This window comes from Esox lucius, chromosome 25, assembly GCF_011004845.1.
Source record: "Esox lucius isolate fEsoLuc1 chromosome 25, fEsoLuc1.pri, whole genome shotgun sequence".
Taxonomy (NCBI): domain Eukaryota; kingdom Metazoa; phylum Chordata; class Actinopteri; order Esociformes; family Esocidae; genus Esox; species Esox lucius.
Genome location: NC_047593.1, coordinates 14,446,118 through 14,469,063, shown reverse-complemented (window position 1 = coordinate 14,469,063; position 22,946 = coordinate 14,446,118). Strand labels below are relative to the sequence as shown.

The following is a 22,946-nucleotide window of genomic DNA, read 5'->3' as shown; positions in this document are numbered from 1 at the left end:
GTGACGGCAGGAGAGGCACTGGAATCCTGGCTTAAATCTTTCAAACCCGACCACAGTAATGGGGGCCTAGAGCCAACGTGCCAAGTGAGGCAGAATACAATACTACCCTTCTCCTCCCAGCCCAGCCCCTCCCTGAACTGAACCGCATCCAAATGTATTAAAGGGGCTTCTTAGTATCTCCTATTTTTAAGCTGTACATATTTACAGACGAGCCGGACGACTCAGATGCTAGCTTCACGGTGTGAAAGCAAAAGGAGAAAGTCGCGGCGGTGACGGTTTTGTCAGGTCAAGAGTGTGTATCTCTGTCGTGTTCAGGGACACGCCATCCGCAACTAAGAAAACATTTCTCTCTACAGCAACTGTACTCTCCCGTTCTCTATTGACTCTTCCCTTCTGGATGCCTCAGGCATCAGTTCAGAAGGGTTTGTTCACCCCTGGACCACGTTAACATCACAGGACATGACTGTCATGTGGACTACATCTCCAGCTTTTCCATTTGAAAGCCCCAGAGCCCGCTAAAGAAGGATATTCTATGACCAAGAGCCTAGTATAAAGCAACTGAATTTATAGGCAGGTGCTGAAAATTTGCAATTAGGTTTTCGTCACTTTGGACAGGCTTGCTCACTTGGGCGCAGAACCGTAGCTAATTCTGTCACAACAAGTTACTAGTGTATTGACACAACAAACTGTAGCCTGTTAGCACAGTTTCTTTGAAGGAGCATGGCTTGGTGAGCACTGGGTGCCCTATTAAAAGAATGGCATGTCTTCCAACAGTAACATTACTCCCCCTTTTCACTGTTCTTCAGTACTGACAGACAGGCAGGCAGACACATCGGCAGTGACATATGTCCATAATGGCTGTGTGCGCAGCTGGACCTAGCCGTTCATCAACACCAAAATGTGTAGGATGTAGAAGTTATGAGATGTTCAAGGGAGATATACTGAGAATGCCCGAAAACAAGGTGTGAACAGATACGACCAAATTGCCTTGAAGATGATGTGGCGTTTCAGCACATGGACGAAGACGATTCTACTTTTTGAGGGATAAAATCCACTGAGGGTAATGAGAAAATTGGATGGGAAAATGTGCAAGATACAAGGAAAATGGGTTGTTTTACCAGAAAGCAGGACTCATATAAGACTCACCCAGGTATCTTATGAAACTTCACCTTGGTGAAAAGAACAACTGAGTGCAAAGTCAAACCCATTCCAGACAGCAGGAATTCCAGATCAGTTCTCAGCAGGAAAGAGGGGGATTTGAGGATATTCTTCGGCTTTGTTCTCCATCCATCATGGGTCATAAATGGGCTGTCACCGTGTTAAGTCCCAGAACAGGCAGGTGAGACTAAATGACCTGGCTTCGGCCCATCCTCTCTCTGTTTACCCAAGACCAACAGCATGGCCTTAAGGGAACAGGAACCTAAAACAACAAGCCCAGTACATCCAAGCTAATGAGTCAAACCCTGACAACTCAAAGACTGTTACCATACTGTGACTCAAAGGCTAATGCTAGGCTAACAACTTTTACTGTATTAGCAAAGCCACTCATTAGGCAGCTAATGCAAGCACTTTCTACGTAACAATCAACCAAGGGAACAATGTTATGGTCCGATATTAAATATGAGATGGCGGCTTAAGCCACAGGAAATTCTATCCAGCTTGGAGCAAAACCCAAATCGCTATTTAAACCATCGGAAAAAAATAACTAGACCTACTACCGTTGGTCTTATTTGAGGGATGTAATAAAAGGCCCAAGATTCAGAATGAGCGGCATGCTGGGTATTCTGCACACGTTAAGGGACGTTTGGCATGTGGAGGGGGTTGCTAAGTGCCAGGCAGTGTTGTCCAAAACGCATCTCCCAATAAACAGTAGCCTACGGGCATTTATTTATGTAGTCGTGACTGAAGGTATGAAGTTCAGCTGCCCACCTATAACTTATCCATGCATTGTCCAATAGGCCCCTTTATAAATATACTGTGTCCTCCACTCTGATATAAAAAACAATGAATGTCCAGGGCTGACTATCTAGATAAAATACTTTTAAATATGCTCAACACATTTTGTCAGAAAGGGATTCAATGGGAGTTGGGATGGAGATCTGCCCTGAAGGCGGAAATTGATGCTTTTGGCCGACTATTGAGAGGCCAAAAGCCTCAATCAATTAATTAGAAAAGGTTTAAGTATGGGTTAAGGTGAGGGTTAGATTAAGGGTTACGGTTGATGTTTAGGGTAGGGGTCAGCACAAACCTTGGCCAAATGTCAACTTAGAGCATTCAGCCTGTTTCAAATGCAAGCCCCACTTCCACCATTGAAACAACCTATTGTACTGATTTCTGTCTTCGTGGGGAGATCTGTCCCCAACACATGTTTGAGTTAGTAAAATTCCATTTCAATTCAGTGACAGAACAGATATATTTAGCTGTCGAAATGGCCAAAATATATGGTAGGCCAATTTCATATTCACCAGTTGTGGTACTTGCACTTTTTGAATACACACTACTTATCATGATAAATGACTTGCATTTTTGCTACCTTTTGACCCAAGGCCCCATTGTAATAGCTTAATCATGCACGTTATTTAATCACCAGTCAGTACGTTTCAAACATTTAATATGATCTTGCTCCACACCATATTGAGGGCAAATTCAGACATTACCTCTCCCTCTCCCCGATCTGACCGCTCAATTTCTCTCTGGGCCATGATGTTTCATCATGACGCGCCTAGATAACCCAGCGATCCTTCATCCTCGCTGTCATCCAATCTTAGTTTAGATGGGAAGATATGATAGACATGACAGAAATCTCGAACAGTAGCATGGGATGAGAGAATGCGGAAGGCCTTGCTGCTTCCTTAGATACCAAGATCGTGTATCGCATCACAGGATGAGGGGAGAGGTCCTCAAGGGGGTTTCCATCATGGCAGGGGTTTAAATCTGATGCCGGTGACAGCCCACCGCAAAGGATATATTTGGACTTTATAGGAATCATTTGTAGGAAAGGTCATCCAGTGCTTTTATAAATATAGCAGGACCATGGTCCATCATCTACTGAGTTCAATAGGTGGATTCAAAACCTCCTCTACAATACTGAAGTCAAGTAATATTTGAGTGAAACTGATATTCTCCACAGGTTATCATTGCTACATCATTGAGTTGGGGACTACTTCAACTGAAGTAGTTTGTGCTGAATTTGAAACGAGGGGTGTTGTACCAAAATTAGTAGTCACCAATTTGTCTCAAAGCAATCAGAGAATCAAAGCCAATGTCCAATTTGCTTACCCATTTGCTTTCTGATCGGTTTCTGGAACCAATCGGATTATATTGTAAATTTTTTCATTACAGAAATGTACTCTACAGGTATGGCGTGCCATTTGCTGGAGGTCAAAGAGTTTGAGTTGCCATACAACTACAACATATCAGAAATTTACTAAACACTGTGTGTTTTTGCTTCTGTTCAAGTGATAGAAAACACAAAGTATATTTAAATTAATATGTTGTAACATGGACAACCTGCTTCCATGAATCCCATATAAATACAGTAAAATATTGTAGAATACAAACCCTTCCTTCCTATTTGTCCTGGCACAGTACTTGAAACCCTAATCAGTTATTTAGTGGTGAGGCAAATGTGGGTAAACTATTAATTCCTCCGTGTGAAAGATGAACAATCATTGATACAAACCAAAACTTTTCTAAATTGTATAATTGAATTGCTTGTCATGCAAGTCTATTAACAGGGAAGTCGTAGAGTAATTTTCTATAAATTACACAAAATCCACATCAGGCCTTCCTTCCCAAAGTAGTTCATTTGGACCAGACACCAATTTTACAATGTCCAATTTGAAAGGTGTTATCTTTTTAAATGTTTATTATCTCATATGGGCTGCACGGCAAATATGGTATGTGAAGATTATAAAGTACGTGATAATAAACAATTGATAAATGTATACAACTGTCACATAAAATCAGAAACAACCAATATTCAATCTATACGCAGCTACTCTCTGTGAAGCAAAGTTTGAAAATGTAAGCATTTGACTACACTTCCTTTACCAACTTCAATGGATAAGGCAAACATAGGTAGGCCTTTTTTTGTCAGAATAATCTATTAATTCCACTAACAAAGCACAAACCTCTCTCCTCTTCCTGCATTGCAATCTTCATCAGCACTGTTCCTTGTCCAGTCTGTCTCACTACTCTCTGTAAAGCAAAGTTTGAAATCATGTTTTTATTTGTGAGAATTATAATTGTTTTGTAATTCACTGCAGTGAATTAAATGACTTATTAAATAGATAAAATATATTACGTATAGGCCCTAGTGAGGTTTTACCAGAACAGCTCAGCCCATCTACAGACAGTACTTCAGCAATCTGGGCTACAGTAGGGAGAATTTATAGTGGCCTGGCATTATATTTGTAGGATTATATAGCTAGCCAGTTTACCAGTTAACGGGGCATTCAGTCTCACCTGCCCGTTGTGGGACTTAACACGGCGACTGCCTATTTATGTTGCCAGCGGCTAACACTATAGCTATCTAGCAACGTTACCACAGCTAATTCATTGAACTAAAGCGTTGTCTGGGTAGCTATTGCAACTAACGTTGACTGAAATGTCAACCACTATTTTACATACAATTTGACCACCTTTCTTTTTCCAAAACAGACGCAGGAGTTGCTTGACGTTTAATAAAGTTCCTTATGTCTCGCATCTCTGCAGCGTTGATTTAGTTAATTGCCAGGGCTTTTCTGAGCCAGAGGTTTTTATTAACTGTCCTGACTGAGGTCATTTGATAAAAATCAGTTTGGGTAGTGCACGCAGCAACGCGTGCGTAGGCGACCACGACCACACCTGACCCATGATTCGAAACGTTCGCCTAGAGGTTGGCACGACTAGAATTTAGGTCAACAACGTTGGCCATCGTAGGTTTTAGCTGCGCTGGGAACGGAACAAAAAGTGGGTCAACGGTAATTAAATAAAGGTGAGTAAACGCTCTTTCACAAATATAAAGCTGTGTAAGCGGAGTTGACGTGCTTTTATCCTCGAGTACATCCCTACTGTAACGTGAAATACAGTGTCAGCTGCCACTTAGCTGCCTGTTAAATTCACGTAATCTTATTAAGCTGTGTAGCCTACTAGACTGTTGGTCTTTGGGATCCAGGCCTGATTAATATACGTGAATTAATATAGGCCTATTCGGGGGTGTAGAATGGGGGGTGGGGTTGTTAGGGTGTGAGGTCAGTGTTATGGGGTAAATGTCACCCCACCTGTCCTATGGGGCCAGCTGGGTGGTTCCCAGTGTGTGAACAAGGAGACTTTGGTGCCAGGTTGTCCCAAAGACTTGACCCCAAAGGGCACAGACCCCGAGAACGGATCATAAACCTCCTCGTGAGCAGAACACACAAGTTACATTGACCTCATTGAGTATTTGGTTCTGTTGCTCCGAATGTCTGCTGCCATTTTGTGTCGCTCATGTAAGTTGTTGCCAGTATGTACAGTTGAAGTGGAAAGACCAGGCTAATCATGCATTTCGCAAATAGTAGCAAGCAATCCTCCAATACTAATATGAATTTCTATGTCCCAGTGATCAAGATTATAGTTCAACAGTGGCTCATCTTATCAAAGAAAACCTCTTGTATTTAATTATGCTAAAAGAGTCTGTAGAAGGCTATACTGTACTTACTATCTGCCTCGGGTTGTGTTCTGTTCTGTTTTACACGTGAATGCTTTGTATGACAATATTCTAATCAATTTAAGATGTTAACCAGTTTCTTTTCTATCTTTTGCTGCGTTAGATGACAAACTGTTTTACTGTTTACATAGTGGTCATCAACTCCGAGTCTCGGGGCAATGGAAAACCAGCAGGGTCCCCAGGCTGTGTGTTGAGAACCCCTGTTACAAACGTAATTGTGCAGCATATCCTCTCAGCACCGAAAAATAGAATAGAAACTTGCTCACCCCAATGATGGGAGGGGTTTTGGTGTGGGGATCACTAGACCCCCTCGAAACAGGAATAGAATTGAGGTGAGGAATAGGAGATAAGTCACTGACTTTGGCTTTGGGTATTCTCTGGTAGCCTGTCTGTCAGGCTGTGGTTCATTAGCATTGGACCCTGCGCTTCTGAATGAGCCCATTATTCACATGAAGCACTCTGTGAAATTACAATGATGGTCGCTGATGATATATCGAAGCACAGCACAAACTTCAAAGTGGAACTAAAATGAATGGGTTGCGTTACTGTGCCACCTAAAGCACACACTATTTGACCAATTGGGTAAATGCATATTGTTTTCGCTTTGGAGTTATTGCTGGAGGAAAACGTATGTGATAAGAAGATGCTGTACTTGTAACTGTCCTTGAACCTCTTCATCAGCATTAGTTTTTTAATCGAAAATAGGGTTTACAGTAATCATCAAAATCAGATTTTCCTTAATCTAATACTAATTGAAAACCTGTAATGAGGTCCAACATCAATATGTATAGGCTAAGAACTAATGAAGAGAAACAAACAGTTTGTTATTGTAAAACACGCTTAAGGGTAAAGAACTATGCCATGTTGTCTGTATTATGTTTCAGGCTTTTCGAAAAAAGGCACGTTAAAACCAGTTCTATCAGAAAAAGTACACAACATATTTGGAGTTCTTTAAATTATGATTTAAGTATGTTTTGAAAAGGGGGTATGGGTGTTAGTTTGTTTGTTGGGGGATAAAAGAAGAAGGGTGAGACAGCGTAGGCTGAGCTAAGGGGGGGGGGGGCTGCGGTGTGGAGAAGGAGGTGGAGTTCAGGGAGGATAGGCAGGGGTACTAGAGGGCCTGTCCAATGTGCTTTCTTAAATTAGCTTTTGGGGGCAGGAGGCATTTTCTTCTGAGCTGTCAATGGGAGGAGTCTGGATGAAGGGGGGCTGTCACCGTTTGCTGCCTCAGTATTACCTGCAGAGCCCCAAAGGATCAGCTACACTTGTCCTGTGTGTGTGTGTGTGTGTGGACAGAGAGTGTGAGAGAGCGCTGAGCAGAGAGAGAAAGCAAGACTCCAAAGATCTACCTTTTTTTAACCACAACAGTGGGGTTTACTTTTCCTCATTCTTTTTTTTCCTGGAGAGATTTAATTTTAAGGACATTTATTTCTGCTGAGTTATAGGAAAAAAGTTGCTGGGCAACTGGCAGCAGATATGGCTGGTTGTCTGCAAAGGACTGGACTTTGTAAAGGGCATGCACATTTGTTAAAATGCCTCTTTCTGTTTTTCACTTTGGACTTTTGCTTTTTCTCCGTGGACGCAGAGCCACATCAACTTGACCCGGCTTTCCTCTATCGTCAACAACAAGGACCTAACGCTGACAGCATCATTGTGGCCAACAATGGCCTCCGTGTTCCCTTTGGAAGGTCAGTTTACCTGGACCCTGTCAATGACCTGGTTACAGAAGTGCAGCCTGGGGACCGCTGCTCCGTCACAGTCCTGGAGAATGACCCACTGGCCCAGAAGCCTGGAATGCTCAGCCCTAAGAAGTTCTCCTGTTCATTTGGCAGCGAGGAGGTGAAATATACTCATTTTGGTTCCCGTAGCCCCAGTAAGGACAGGGTGAAGTTACAGCTGCGCTACGACTCCCAGACCCACACTGTGGTCATCCCCTTCATGTTGGAGGTGGAGGTGGTCTTCCAGCAGCTGGAGATACTCACCAGGAACATGCCGCTGGCTGTGGACAAGCTCAATGGCAACAGCAACCCCATCGACAAAAAGGGCCTGGAATTTTCCTTTGAAGACGGCGTCACTCAGTGCAAGGTCGCGACACTGGTCGGCGCCGGCGGTCTCCCCAGGTATGGCACCCTTTTGAACAATTACACCAATGGCCAGATGATGGACTGTGATGAGTTTCTTAAGCAAGGCATTCGCTACAAGCACACATCCACCACCAACTCCCCAAACAGAGACTATATCCCCATGTTGGTGGAGATGCAGGATAATGAGGGAAACGTCATCATGCAGGAGCATTTCCAGATTATGGTTAGAATCAAAGAGGGCACAGAAAACACACCTCCGAAGCCTAGTTTTGTTGCTATGATGATGATGGAGATTGATCAGTTTGTGATGACAGCTGTCACAAGTGACATGTTGGCTGCAGAGGACGTCGAATCAGATCCAGATGATTTAATCTTTAACATCACCTCCCCGCTTGGCCATCAGCAAGGTTACATAATCAGTACTGATGATCAGAATCTGCCCATAACCTCATTCTATCAGAGAGACATAAAAGATTTGAAGATAGCCTATAAGCCTCCATCGGAAGATTCAGAAGTAGAACGGATTTTCCAACTCGAGTTTGAAATCATAGATACCGAGGGCGCCGTCTCTGATACCTTTGCCTTCATGATTGTGGTGAAACCTATGAATACCTTGGCTCCTGTAGCAACTAAGAACACAGGGCAGCTTTTGTTTGAGGGCCAGTCTAGATCTCTCTCCAGCTCTCAGAACTTAGAGATCAGTGATGAAGATAACCTTGATGATGTGAAAATCACAGTGGTGGACGGCTTGAAGCACGGGGAGCTGACGGTGCTCGGCTCACGGAGGAAATTCTTCACACCTGCTGATTTAGATAGTGGTATTGTGGTGTACCAACATGATGGCAGCGACACCTACAGCGACAACATCATTTTCAGAATGACCGATGGCAGCAATGAGGTTGAGTTTTTGTTCCCTATCACCATAGCTCCCACTGATGATGAACCCCCTATTATCAATGCAAACACTGGCCTGGTGCTTTTCAAGAATGAAATCATGCAGATTTCCCCCTTTATTCTGAGTGCCACAGATATAGACTCAGAGGACTCTACTATTAAATTCCTCCTCGAGGCCCCTCACTCCACTGTGGGGGAGCTTCTCCTCAGACAAGCTGAGCCTCCCACTGACCCTTCCCTCTGGAAGTTTAGTGAGACAGATGAGATGTTTGAACGGGTTGTGACTGAGTGGTTCCAGCAGGATATTCTGGACGGGAAGCTCTTCTATCGCCACACCGGGCCTCACAGTACTACCACCGTGATTGATCATTTTGCGTTCCGCGTCCGAGATGACAATGACCCACCCAACCAGTCAGGTGAGCATACGTTCACCATTAAAATCCACCCGGTGGATGACCTTCCTCCAGAGCTATACCCAGGGACCACGCTTCACATAACAGTGCAAGAGTACGAGCTGACCCATTTCAAGAAGCTGTTTTTGCGTTACACCGATCTGGACTCTGATGACAGAGATCTGAAATACACCATCACCAAGCCCCCCACTGACACAGATGAGAACAACCCCATTGTCCTAGGTTATATTGCTTTAACCGACAGCCCTGACAAAATGATCATTGAGTTCACACAGGCCCAGGTCAACCACCACAAAGTTGCCTATAGACCCCCGGACCTGGAACTGGGCATCACTCCAAAAGTCCTTCAGTTCGCATTCACAGTGGAGGACACTGCTGGAAATTCAGCTGATGGATTATTCACTATTTTCCTACAGCCCGTTGACAACAAGCCCCCCTTCATCACCAACACTGGTTTCACTTGTCAGGAAAGAAATGCATACATCATAACTAAGAAAGAGCTCGATGCCACCGACCAGGACACAGAAGATGAAAATATTATATTCACTGTGATCCAGGTTCCCCGCTATGGGCAGTTGCAGTATTTAGGAATCGACATGTCAAACAGTGAGACATTCATCCTTGAGGACATAGAAAATAGCCGTCTGGCCTATATTCATAGCGGGGAAGAATCCCTCAGTGACGTCATAAAGTTAGACGTCAGCGACGGCTTCCACGACGTACCGATCATCATCAAGATCACCATTAACCCGGTTGATGATGAGACCCCCACTATAATGCTCCCTGCCGGTCTCCTCGGAGCCTCCATTGACGTCCTGGAAAATGGAGCGACGGAAATTACCAGCAACGTCATCCAGGGCCGCGACGAAGACACTGACGACCTGATGCTGACCTTCATCGTTGAGGAGCCCCCCAGGCTTGGTGAGATCCTGGTGAATGGCGCCCGTTCGGAGAGGTTCACCCAACAGGACATCATTAACGGCCTTGTGGTATATGCACATACCAGTGGTGAGATCGGATCCTTCAAAGAGCATGACTCCTTCAACCTCACCATCTCTGACATGTCAGATGAATGGGTGGTTGGGGGCAACAAGGTCCAGGGAGTCCGGGTGCTGGTGACCATCCTGCCCGTCGACAGCATCCCACCCATTGTCAATGTCGGTGAGCAGTTTGTCGTGATTGAAGGGGAAAAAAATGTCATCACCCTGGATCACATTCAGGCTGAGGACTTGGACACAGACAGCGATGACATCCTATGCACTATCATTGTCCAACCAACATCTGGTTATGTGGAGAATATCTCACCAGCGCCAGGTTCTGAGAAATCCAGAGCAGGCACCGCCATCACCGCGTTTAGCTTCAAAGATGTATTCCTTGGCCATATCTACTATGTTCAGAGCATCCACAAAGGGGTGGAGCCTGTGGAGGACAGGTTCACTTTCCGTTGCTCCGATGGCGTTAATTTTTCTGAGCGCCACTTCTTTCCCATTGTCATCATCCCCGCCAACGATGAAAAACCAGAGATCTTCATCCGTGAGTTTGTTGTGATGGAAGGCATGAGTCTAGTCATCGACACACCTATTCTGAATGCAGCAGATGCGGACATTCCAGGAGACGATTTGAAGTTTGAGATCATAAAGAACCCCAAGCATGGCAAAATAGTGCAGCAGCTTACGACAGGCACAGTCCCTGTTGTCAAGTTTACCTTGGAACAGATCAAGGAGGCCTCCAATATTGTTTACGAACATGACGATTCTGAGACAAAAGAGGATAGCTTTAAAGTCAGGCTCACCGACGGGAAATACACAGTTGAGAAGGAAATTCTGATTATGGTGATTCCTGTCGATGATGAGACACCAAGGATGGCCATCAATGATGGGCTAGAGGTTGAGATTGGAGAAACCAAAATAATTAATAACAGGGTTCTGAAGGCTACGGATCTGGATTCAGAAGACAAAGAGCTAGTCTACATTATACGCTATGGTCCAACCCAAGGCTATCTTCAACGAATCACTAAGTTTGGAGACGTTGTGGGCAACATTACCCTGAACATGAACTTCACCCAAGACGAAGTTGACAAAAACCTGATTCAGTATGTGCACACGGGCCAGGAGGGCGTTCGCGACCTGTTAAAGTTTGACGTTACTGATGGCATCAATCCCCTAATCGACCGGTACTTTTACATTAACATTGGAAGCATCGATATGGTGTTCCCTGATGTCATCAATAAAGGCGTGACCCTAAGAGAGGGTGGCAAAGTGACCCTCACCACTGACCTGCTGAGCACCACCGACATCAACAGCCCGGATGAGTTCCTCAGCTTTAGCATCACACGTGCCCCTAGCAGAGGTCACCTCGAATGCACTGACCTCCCCGGTGTACCTATCTCTACCTTCACCCAGCTCCAGCTGGCCGGCAACAAGATCTACTACATCCACACCTCTGACGATGAGATGAAGATGGACAGCTTTGAGTTTGAGGTGACTGATGGCTACAACCCGGTCTTCCGCACCTTCAGGGTGTCCATCACGGATGTGGACAACAAGAAACCTGTCCTGACCGTCCACAAGTTGCTCTTGGGGGAAGGCGAGAACAAGCTGATCACCCCGTTTGAGTTAACCGCGGAGGACCGTGACACGCCAGACAACCTACTGCGCTTTGTGGTCACGCAGGTACCCGTTCACGGCCAGCTGCTGTTCAACGGCACCCAGCCGATAAATACCTTCACCAAGCAGGACCTGAACGAGAACCTCATCACCTACAAGCACGATGGTACCGAGACCAACGAGGACAGTTTCTCGTTTACGGTCACCGACGGCACGCACAGCGACTTCTACGTCTTCCCCGACACCGTGTATGAGACGCGTAAGCCTCAGATGATGACCATTCACATCAGCACCATTGACAACGGCGTCCCTCAGATCGTCGTCAACAAGGCCGCTCCCTCCCTGAGGGTTCTGCACGCCGGCCACCTGGGCTTTCTGATCACCAGCAAGGTGTTGAAGTCGGAGGACAGAGACAGCCCTCACAAAGTTCTCAAGTACTCTGTGGTCGAGGCCCCGCTGCACGGCTTCATCATGAACATTGAGTTGGGCAATGATAGCATCAAGGCATTCACTCAAGGTAATTCTACAACTTACTGTTAAATATATAATATATACACAGCTCCAGAAAAAATTAAGAGGCTAGGGCACCTTTTTCTTTCTTTCCCCAAAATGTTGAAAGGTTTTGATTGAGGAACAGAAGCGTTCAATTTGCAGGGGTCCCTTTATTTTAACCCTTCTGTTCTTCACTCAAAACCTTCCTTTTCAACATTTTTGGAAAGGTAAGAAAAAGGTGCTGTGGTCTCTTAATTTTTTCCAGAGCTGTGTGTATGTGTGTGTGTGTATATATGTAGGAAACAACCGATCAAATCAGTTCCATGCTCTTACTGAAGTTATATACTTTCAATAACATCAGCATTCACACTCTTGTGACAATTAGCATTAAAATGCCTTTTTTGACATGATCCAAAGTGACGCCTGTGGGCCGTAACTGACACTCAGGTAAAAGTGGAGTAATCCTCACAGTTGTTGTAAAGAATGTAGAGATTGTCTTACTGATATTGCCTCTCAACCCTTTGATGTGGTCAGCCGATATAGACGAAATGAAGATCTGCTATGTCCTGCTTGATGGGAGTAATGCTACAAGTGACATCTTCTACTTCACCATCGAAGATAACGGTGAGACCCTCTTTATAATCTCTGAACATCAAACCTACTCACACTGTAGTGATGATTACTGCAGACTAATCTCATGTGGCTGGTAGCCATTCCTCTAGGCTATATAGACTGTTTTCAAGATTTAGGGGTTCTCTGAGATTGAAGCATTTTTTTTTTTCCCTCTCTGCCAATCTCCTGAGTGTTTGCATCACAAAGGCTTGGAGGTAGTTGGTGCTAACTGACAGCTCCACGCCCCTCGCCTCTCCTCGCCCCTACTGAGGGTGGCAGGTTTGAAGGAGGGTTAAAAAAGAGGCGGAAGGGGTCAGGTGGGGACAAAGTCCAAACAGTGTCTGTGGGTGTGTGAGGGGGCAAAAGTGGTGGAATGCCCAGCATCAAAAAAGCTCTGACCTTTATTGTGTCATGAACAATGCCCCCCCCCCCCTTGTTGTTTTTGTCCTGTTTCATTCAGTGTTTGAAGTGACACCATGAAACCGAGTTCGCCATCTTCAATGGCTCTAAGACATTCCGAGTATTCATCATACCATACGTCTGTTGTTATGTAAATCAATACTGGATTATTGAGAACAGTGTTAACATATGTGCGTGGAGAGGAAGCTACTGATTTTGAACAGCAGTTTTTTTGTAAGCCTCAAGCTTTTGACATGATTTGCGCGTTTTTAGGTTGGTGGAACAGAAACGCTTGACAAAGTTTCATGCTGAACATTTTTATAATAATAATTAGGAAAAAGTGAGAAAAATAAGTGCTTCTGTTTATTTTTGTGCATCTATTTTCTGTTTGACGCGTCATCACCATCCAATAAGGTCTTCTGCATGTTGCAGCCAGATCCATTTCCTCCCTTCTCTAGGGATCCTTTGCTTGGGACGCTTTAGATTTCAGTAGCTGTGTGTATTTATATTCTCTTAAAAAATTCACATTTGGTCTGATGTCATATGAACCCGTCCCATACCTGGATTGCGTAACAATCCACACAATTTGCCTTTCTACAGTGATAATCCTGTAGATTCTGTTTATTTTGCTCGTACAGCGTAAAATATGCTTTCGAGTTATAATTCAGTATTTCTAAACACGTGGGCATCACAGGCCGTAGTTTTTTAACTGATATATTTTTATTTTAGTTGTCATTTCAGTGTGGTTCTCTTGTAACGTCCCGCGAAGGACATAATTAAACTGCATCACAGATAATTATATAAACATACATATATAGCAAATGCGAAGTGAATGCAAAGCAACTAAATATAACATTTGGGGGTGGGGGGAATGCTTTGCTATTTTAAAATCAGCTGTAAATGCTTAACACATTCTGAGGTTTTGAAATGCAATCCATCATGATACACTGTAAGGAAAGTTTGGGCTATAATTATGCTGGTTTGAGGTACCAGCTAGCGCGATATCATCATCATCATCATCTGGATCATTGGCTGGGGATGGTTTTTGGTGTCATGCCCTCACAGACTTTTTTATAAATTCCTCCTGGTGGTTTTCACCAAAGTTATCTCCTCTTCGCGTTAACCCTCACTCCCTGTAATTAGCTCTCTCGTTGGGACCGAGAATGGACAGGAGAAAGGATGTTGGCATGTAATTGAAGGTATTGAGCTACCAGGTATTCTTCTGTTGTGCGATCGCAGTTGAAACACACAGCGTTTGGGTAAATAACGAGACATGTTTCCCTAATCGTTTGTGTTTTTCAATGCAAGTATAAAACATTATTTGCTATAAGTGTCCACATGTTTTGGTGGAGGACACTAGATCTGACCCAGCAAAGGAAAAAAACTGAATTCTAGACAGCCATAAATAGCTGTCGCTCTCTCAGACAGAATGCCCTTAATGGGTATTAGTGGTTTGTTTCTCAGGGCTGTTGAGTGGGTCTGTCTGTAATTGAGGCTACAACAGGAAGGGGACACAAGGGCTTCAATTAGCCCATCGGTGGACTGTTTGTAGTGTCTCGCATCCCCCCTGCTCTGTCGAGGATTCCAGGCAGCATCTGAACCAGGTGCGCGTCTGGCTCTCCACCATCTGGCTGACGTGTCTTTGTTTCTGTCTGAGTACGGTTCTCATGTGCCGGGCGGTCAGGCCTGGTAGGAAATGACCCTGACAGCACACACACACACACGCGTGCGCGCACGCACACGCACACACACACACACACACACACACGCGTGCGCGCACGCACACACACACACACACACACACACACACACACACACACACACACAGAAGGAGATCAAATAAAGGTAGAGTGGCCCACAAGTGTTTTACTGGCATGTAGGAACACGTCGTCACAGCATTCTGTTGTTAGTGAATCTGCACATAAAAGATGTTTGGTTTTTGTATTCATCTCACAAAACACTGTTAGATGTTCTAGATTCTATAGCTCAAATGTTTTCCACAGAGGAGACCGTGGAAAAAAAAGCAAAGAACAAGGACTATTTATGCCCTAAGCCCGCTAAATAGATTTTACAATTGTGTGTAATTCATCTAGAGAATTGTTAAAATGGGTCTGTTGTCTCTTTTAGAGTTTTATTGCCATGTTGAAACAACGTGTCATAAATAGCTTTATGTTGGTAAAAGGGAAAGAGACAGAAAGGATGTTTCCCCAGGGGGTCGGTAGTCAAATGGTTAGCAAGCATTTTTCTTTCACGCGACTTCGTGCTCTTCCCTTAGCTTCAGGGAATGCAGTCATGTGGGAATAGCATAGCGTAGCATTAGTGTAACCTTTATCAGTGTTTCTCAACCATGCTCCTGCATGCTTTAGGTCTCTCTCTGCCCTGTAACACCTGATTCAAATGACCAGCTCATTATCAAGTCCCTCATGAGCTACATCAGGTATGTTGGGGAAGTGGGGGATCAAAGCGTGCAGGGCAGGGGGGGGATCTAAAACGCGCAGGGCAGGGGGGCGTCCAGGAGCAGGGTTGAGAAACACTGCTTTAGGTGAATGTAGTGAGTCTACGTGGAGGTGGTGTAGAATTGCTGGCTCCGTGCTACCCTGGCTACATTTCAGCTGGCCGAGAAAAGCGTTCTAGGGGCCAGGGGTCCCCATCTGTTCTTTGGGCTATGACGAGCTACTACGGAGCTGGAGGAGAGGATGTAGAGTCAGGCTAACAAACGAACGGCTACTCCGGTTCAGTACCGGTACGAACACGCGCAAGCGTTCAAAAGTGTGCGAAGTGAAGACACGCACGCAACAGTCTTCACTGTAACCCTAACCGTTTTAGACTCTCTCCCTGCTGGTGGTGGGGTGAGGACGGGGGAGGAAGCATCCCCCACTCCCAGCAGGTGTCGGGTCGAGAGATGGATGGGCGGCGCCAGCTCCTCTAGCCACACGGCTGTGTGTGTGTGTGTGTGCGTGTGAGGTCTATCAGGCACTGTTAGGGGTGGTGTGGGGCAGTGGAGGGTGGTGTGTTTAGATAGCGACTTCCCAGTGTCTCTCTGCATTCAATGGTGGCTGCAGGAAGTCCTGTGTTTTGGGCCGGGCCTGTCCTGTCCTCTTTCCCGGTCCTGTACGGCCATATACAGTACACAGTATTCAGTACAGGCTCTTTCTTTCAGTCAGGACTACAGAGGGAGGTTCTGAGGAGGGCCTGTTTAACTTTTCACCCTCTCAAGGAGATCCCATGACCGGAAGAATGTCTCAGGTCGAAATCCTCAGTTTGCCCTTAGGAGTCCCAATAGTAAAAATACAAATGCATATTGGAAAGGGGAACAGAACTGTTGCAGACTCTATACATAGACCGACGTCATGCAATAAGAAGATGACTGACTTGGTCATAATTAACATTCAAGCCTTATCTTATGATTTGAGGAGGAGCCGTACCCCCATGAGGCCGGGGGGCCCAACCAGCCAACTGGTTTTGTTCTGTGGGGAGATGTGAGGGCTCCTGGTGGAGGTGGAGAGCGGAGGTATTGCCTACTCCTCCCCAGGCCTGTAGTGTGAAAAACTCAAGGTGGAGTCAACCATAATGTGTGTCAGAACTGGGGAAGTTCAGGAGGACCAGGTGTCGTTCCAATCCTTCGACAGTTCGCTCTTTTAGAGGCAGCTTTCTGCTCCGTCACCTGACTGTCCGGAAGGACACCGCATAGCTCAGCCTTTCCGCACTTGGTTGGCTTTCTTTGGGCTATCCCTTTGTTATAATGGATTTATGACAGGAAGTGCCATTCTGTCATAAAACACAAGATGTATTTTCCAATATCCATATTGTTTTGAAAATAAACGAGTCTAATGACACAACCCTGACTATAATTAGCCACTGAACTCCATCCCAAAATGAAGTTCAGTGGGTCACTTGGGATTACTCCCCTTCTGTCTGTCAGGCAGAATGTCTTCAGATGAGTGATGGCCAGGGATAGCAGAAGTCCCATGGCCTGAACTGCCCTGCCCAAGTAGCCTAAGCCAGTAAATGCTTGTTTTTATAAGTGTGTGTGTGTGGCCACACCTGTGTTTGTGTGCTGTGTGCGTGTGTGGACATGTTTTCGTTGTTGTTGTTTTGTCACACGTGTGTGGCTCAAACGTACTGTTGTCCTTAAGGCACTTGCCCACCCTGCCTGAGGCCTGGAGGAAACCCTATAACAGATCACTGATAGACTCGTCCAGACTTCTTAAAGCTTTTTCTTCATGGCTTCGGGGTAGATGGATTGTGGGGGGAAACTGATACGGGGAGTCTAGAGCAGTATCTTTTAAGAAAAGTATAGGCTAGGGAGTAGGTAGTGACTCTTAGCTGTCAGGCAAGCTCAGCTTCTTTTTGTCTAAGTTAATACCTTATACAGGGTCGTTCCGTATTAGTTGTCATAGCAACAGTACCGGTTAATTAAATCCTATAGTAATGCTAGCGGATTGTATTCACAAACTAGTCTCCTTGAGTTGAATGGGGTGGAATCATCCTGGGTTTTTGTTATCGGTGGCGTCATCTTTCACTCCCGGCTTTCACTGCACGGGGGGGCGACAGTTGGCCAATGACAGAGGTCACTGTGCAATGTGATCATTCCTGTGAACAAGGAATGTGCTTCCTGCTTGCGAGACTCCCATCTCCTGCCACACACACACACACACACACACAGACCTGGAATTGAACTGGAAACCCTAGTAGACAGGTGTGTGAGACGAAAAACTCCAGGACAGGCAGTATCCTCTTTCAACACTCTCCCACAAACCCCACTCCCTACCCCAGAAATACAGCCAAACGCTCAGACAGTACCCATAACCCTCCAGGCTTCCAAGGTTCTCTGAGGAGCAAAGTTTGTTTTAGAGCGTGATCGAGACGGAGTGAGCAGGCGCAGCGATTTTTCCCAAGTGTGTTTTCAGCTCTGACCTGTCACCCACGTCGACAGCCGGCCAACGATTTACCGTCTCCTGGTGCCAGTGAATGCCCCACGCCTTCTTCCTTTCTCTCGATTCCCTCCCTCCATCTCTCTCTCTCTCTCTCTCTCTCTCGCTCGCCCTCTCGTTTGATTCTGTCTCATATTGATCCTCTCTTTCCTGTGCTCTCAGTCTGTGTTCTTAATTCTCCTCTTGGCCAGTTGCCACGGACATGTAGCGTCGCTGTCTCCGAGACACCAGACACCCAGTCTACCTTGTGAAGTGAGGCATGCTGCCTTTCTGACCCCAGACCAGGTAAATGGAGTCAGTGGTGCACAACTCATTTTACCATATACAGCGGTGGCTAATAGGATCTACTGGTTATGCCTGGCGCCTCCATACCAGAATACATTCCAGAATATCGCCATTTGACTTGCTGTACTGTAGCCTGTCTGTCAAAAGGACAACAGATTGTATAGAAATGATCGTACACCTTCCTCAATTCATGGAACACGTGCTTCTCTATTCTCTTTCTGAGCGGCTCTCTTTAAAAAAAAAAAAAAAAAAAAAAAAGATTAATGAGGAAATGTAATAATCGCAGTGCGCATTCTTGTCACTCAGCGGGTTTATACTTAGACGTGCGTCGCTGCCTGTTGCCTCTACCTTGCGTCATGTTCTTGGCTGTCAGGACCTCTTCCTGACCTCCTGATGATATACACCCCCCCCCCTCCGAGAGCCAAAGTGCATCTATGTATGGCTGGGTACGGTAGCAGTGTAAATAGGACCAGTTGACCGGATGGAGAATGTGTGATGAAAGGACACTCGGGGTGTTTTCTCTGGGTCTTCTGGTTACTTTGCGGATGTGTTGCCGACTGCCTTGGCTCTGTGTGCAGTTTAATGCGTTTTAAGGATGAACGCCAACGTTTCCGAACGCCGGTTTCACCTGTGCCCGAGCCCCACGTAGTTGAGACAAGGTTAATAGTGCCTGAACCCTGAACGCGGCCACTTCCACGCTATTTGAGGGCGCCCCTTGGCTGGGTTGCCGCCATTTGTGGTGTAGCTACGTCCAACATGGAAAAATGGTTTTCCTCAGCCCACAACGTGTCTTGCGCTGCCCATTTGACTGCAATCCTCTCACGAGACCAAAAGTATGCATAGTGTCCCGAAAGATGTGGGAACATAGTTTAGTAGCGCAATTCAGGGTTGATCATGATAGCATAGCCTTCAACCTTAGACATCAATCCATCACTGCCGTCGCTATAAATCTACCGTGGCTGGTTTGCCAGTACTTAAACTCCTTGCGTTGGAAAGAGTTGAATCAATCTGGGTTTTTTTATCGGCAGCGTCAGATGTTTATCTACAGGTGTACGAGAGCTTATGGTGAGGACCTGTGAACATGTTCAGTCGCGAGGTCCATTACAAGCAGACATGTTTGGAAGAACCCGACTGACGTCTTCATTATATCCTCAGTCGTCGGTTCTCACAGGAGACCATCTTAAGAATCTTGGCAAATCCCTTGACGGGTCATTAAAATGACAGTAGAGGATGAACTCGGTCTGTTAGCCGCTAAAGTTACATGTTGTTGAAGCCTGGTCAGTAGCATGCCAGCTAATCATGAGATATCTAAGGACATCTGGTGTGCACCTCGAGGAGACCCATACCTGGAAACATCATCCTCGCTCAGGTTTGAAAACAGGAAAAATGCGCAAGGACCACTTAGCAGCGACTGTACTGCCCAAGTTTACTGCCGTATCTAAACGTTACAAAAGAGAATGAATAAATCAAGCAATGGGATAATTTATTAAGGGCCTGAAAACAGGGGCGTTCCAAAATGTTCCTATAAAACATTTGAGCTTGCAGAAAGGAGAATTATTATTACTGTCAGTCTGAAGTGCGAAGGAAATCTGAGCTTGACGTAAAGTAGCATGGTTGATATCCAGTCTTAATGTTAGTTGTAAAGATTCTAGTAAATGAGTCTGTAAATCAGTTAGATGTCAGAATCGTCCATTTTGATCTATTCCTGTAACTCGGTGAAGGCCAGAGGTCGGGATCAGTAGGAATGTGGCAATAACCTAACCTTCTGTACTCGGTCTATGTAATTGCGCTCATAAATACCAATGAAATAGTAAGCAAATCGGAGCACTGATCAGGCTACTTATCATTCGTTATATAGACACAGAGAAGCTATCGCTCGGTTGGAATTGTGTTTTCTTAGAATCAGCCCCTTCCTCTCTAATGGAGAGCAGTAAGTGTATTGTGTGCCTAACAACGAACAACTGTAACCTATGAATTTGTTTGGGCTCAACGGAAAAGATAACACGCCATTAGATTGCTGTCTGGTACAAGGGCCAGTTGGGTTCTTCGCCAGGTCCGGACACAGTATCTGACAGGATTTACAATAGGAGCCAAAAGATGGTCCTCTCTGCATTTGTAAATGGCAGGCAGGGGGGCTGCCGGGACAGTGGGTCAGTCAGTAGCCCACCCAGACTGTGCCTGCTGTCCCATGCCGTTGTTCATCCTCGGTGGAACAAAGCCGACATGGGGAGGGACCACGTGGCGGGAGGCCACAGCTGTCACTCTCAGCTCCTTCCGGCAATCTGGAGTTCTGGCGTGTATTCTCAGGGAAGAGCGAGAGACGGAGTAAAGTGAGGCGGTGGGTGACGAGAGAGACAAAGAAAGGCGGTGAGATAAAGGCAATAAGTGAGAGAGGGGCGTTTTCTAATTGTAGCATAGTTTATCATTGGTAGAGGGGCCATAGAGCCCCAGCACCTGCCGCCCACACATCTTCACACAAACCCACGCATGGTGGTTAATAATTAGCCCACTGAAAATGTCACTGGTCTCAGAACTGTACGGTAGTTGGCAGGTTCATCTTCGTGATGATTGCCAGCTCGAGTGTTAAGTCAATGGCCTCTGAAAAACATAGCTGATGGAACATTGGACATTGGTGTTATTCCTTACCAACAGAACGCACGTCTTGTCAGGATATCAGCGTGGGATTTGTGAGGGATTTTGGTGATAGTTGGCTTAATAGCCATTATGTACAAGCACTGATTGTTTCCGAGTACCAACTTCCAGCAAACTCTCGCAACGCACAAAAATTAGAACATCACGCTCCAAACCACACGAATGACGACATTGCCTTTGTCAAAGCTGTCAGCAAGTTTTCGAAGGCCCAGATATCGCATAGGAAGTGTTTTTTGGTATCACATGACCGGGCTGTATCAGTAGCAGGTCAAGGAAATGTATAGGGAAGAGTTTTCTTCCGCTCTTTTCCGATTGGCTCTAATTTTAACACGTTCTGTTTTTTTAACATGTCATGGGCCAGGTGGTGTTGTAATTATACTCTACAGATAGCAGCCCTTAAATGTCACTGGCGTATTTTATTATCCTCTGATTTAGCATTTTCTGAGGATGTAACTCAAATGTCCTTCGATACTGTATTTCCCCATGAGTAAGAAACACCAGAAGCTGAAAAATATTGTCCTTATTGCTTGTTTTAATGACAATTTCCATAGCCTTTCATTCAAATAGGGTAGTCATGAATTCCAATGAACAGACTATTCAAGGAATGTAACCCCCCCTAAAACGAAATCCATCATTCCGTGAGGGTGAGCGTGTCAGAGCTGAATCCGGAATATGCTAGGGACAGCCAAGACATCTTCCTGGGTAGGGGATAAATAATCTTAATTTAATATGCTGTAGTGTGACTGTAACGTGTATTGTAGCCTTTCTGACAGGTGCGCACTGTACCTTGTAAATACAGCGTTGAACAAAAATGAAAAGTCACTGCAATTCTGTTTGACATTTTAAAGATGCTCAAGAGGGCTTTGATATTTCGGCCCTCACTAAATTAATACACACTTCATAAAATGGGCAAATGCTGTTTTGACATTAGTTTGCTCATATTGTATATCAATTGGTCACTTGCTGTTGGCTATGCAAGCTTCTCAAGCATGGTGGACAGCCAGTGACAAACATGATGAATGCTTCCTGTATTTTTAGCTGTAGCTGTCAGAAATATGAGCATGGTCAAGGTCAGCCGCTGATGGATGCTAGGGGTTCCTGTGACAAACTGGGACTTTGTGTGTGTGCGCGCGTGTGTGTGTGAGATTAACAGAGACTGTGGAATACATCCTGATTGCTGAAGGTAATTGAAAAGGATTTAATTTAACGAATGTTCTGGACAATCCACGTGTTTGTGTCAGTTCAGTCTACCATCACAACCAACCAGGCTTGACAGACGTCTGTGGTACACGGCCCTGTTGTGTCTCGGTGCTGGCCCGGCCCGCCTTGTTCACATGGGGGTTTCAGGAAGTGGCCCCTTTTCACATCTCCGTATTTTCATTCTCCAGTCACATAGCAGAAAGCCCCCAGCGCCTTTCTCCATCCGCCAGGTAAAACCACCCTGATGCTGGTTCATTGTAAGAGCAAGCAGATGCTCCACGCTGGTCCTTCATTGGAAAGTGTGTTTGTTATCTTAGCCTTTTCTCTCAGTCACATTTTTTTTTAATTATTGGTTTAATAGCATTTATTTTCTTCTTGACCTGATCCACTCCACAACCAAGGAACTGAAGTGGAACGTTGCCAGGGAAATATCAAGTGTGAATATCATATTTCTTTACGTGAAAAAACTTCTGCTGCAAGCCACAATGCATTCTAGGGCTAGCACTAGCTCTCCTCTGTTAGCTGGAGATGAAGGGTTAATTTCGCACTCTTTTCTCAGCCTACCTATCTAATACTTAACTCTGATGCATACAGCCATTGAAATAGAAGGATATTATAATAACAATCATCAGATATTCAACTTCTATTCAACTGTAGTACGTCCCATATAATTTAAATGTGTTTCC

The 22,946-nt window shown here is 45.3% G+C and overlaps 1 protein-coding gene across 1 annotated transcript in view; it reads left to right on the top strand.

Annotated features, from left to right (window-relative positions):
* The first annotated feature begins 6,880 nt into the window (after positions 1-6,880).
* The window catches only part of frem3 (Fras1 related extracellular matrix 3), a 34,480-nt gene continuing 18,414 nt past the window's right edge, over positions 6,881-22,946 (top strand). The window contains exons 1-2 of the mRNA XM_029118269.2: positions 6,881-12,203; positions 12,713-12,802. Of these exons, the coding sequence (XP_028974102.2) occupies positions 7,166-12,203; positions 12,713-12,802 (5,128 nt within the window). The 5' untranslated portion in view covers positions 6,881-7,165. The remainder of the gene's footprint in view (positions 12,204-12,712; positions 12,803-22,946) is intronic.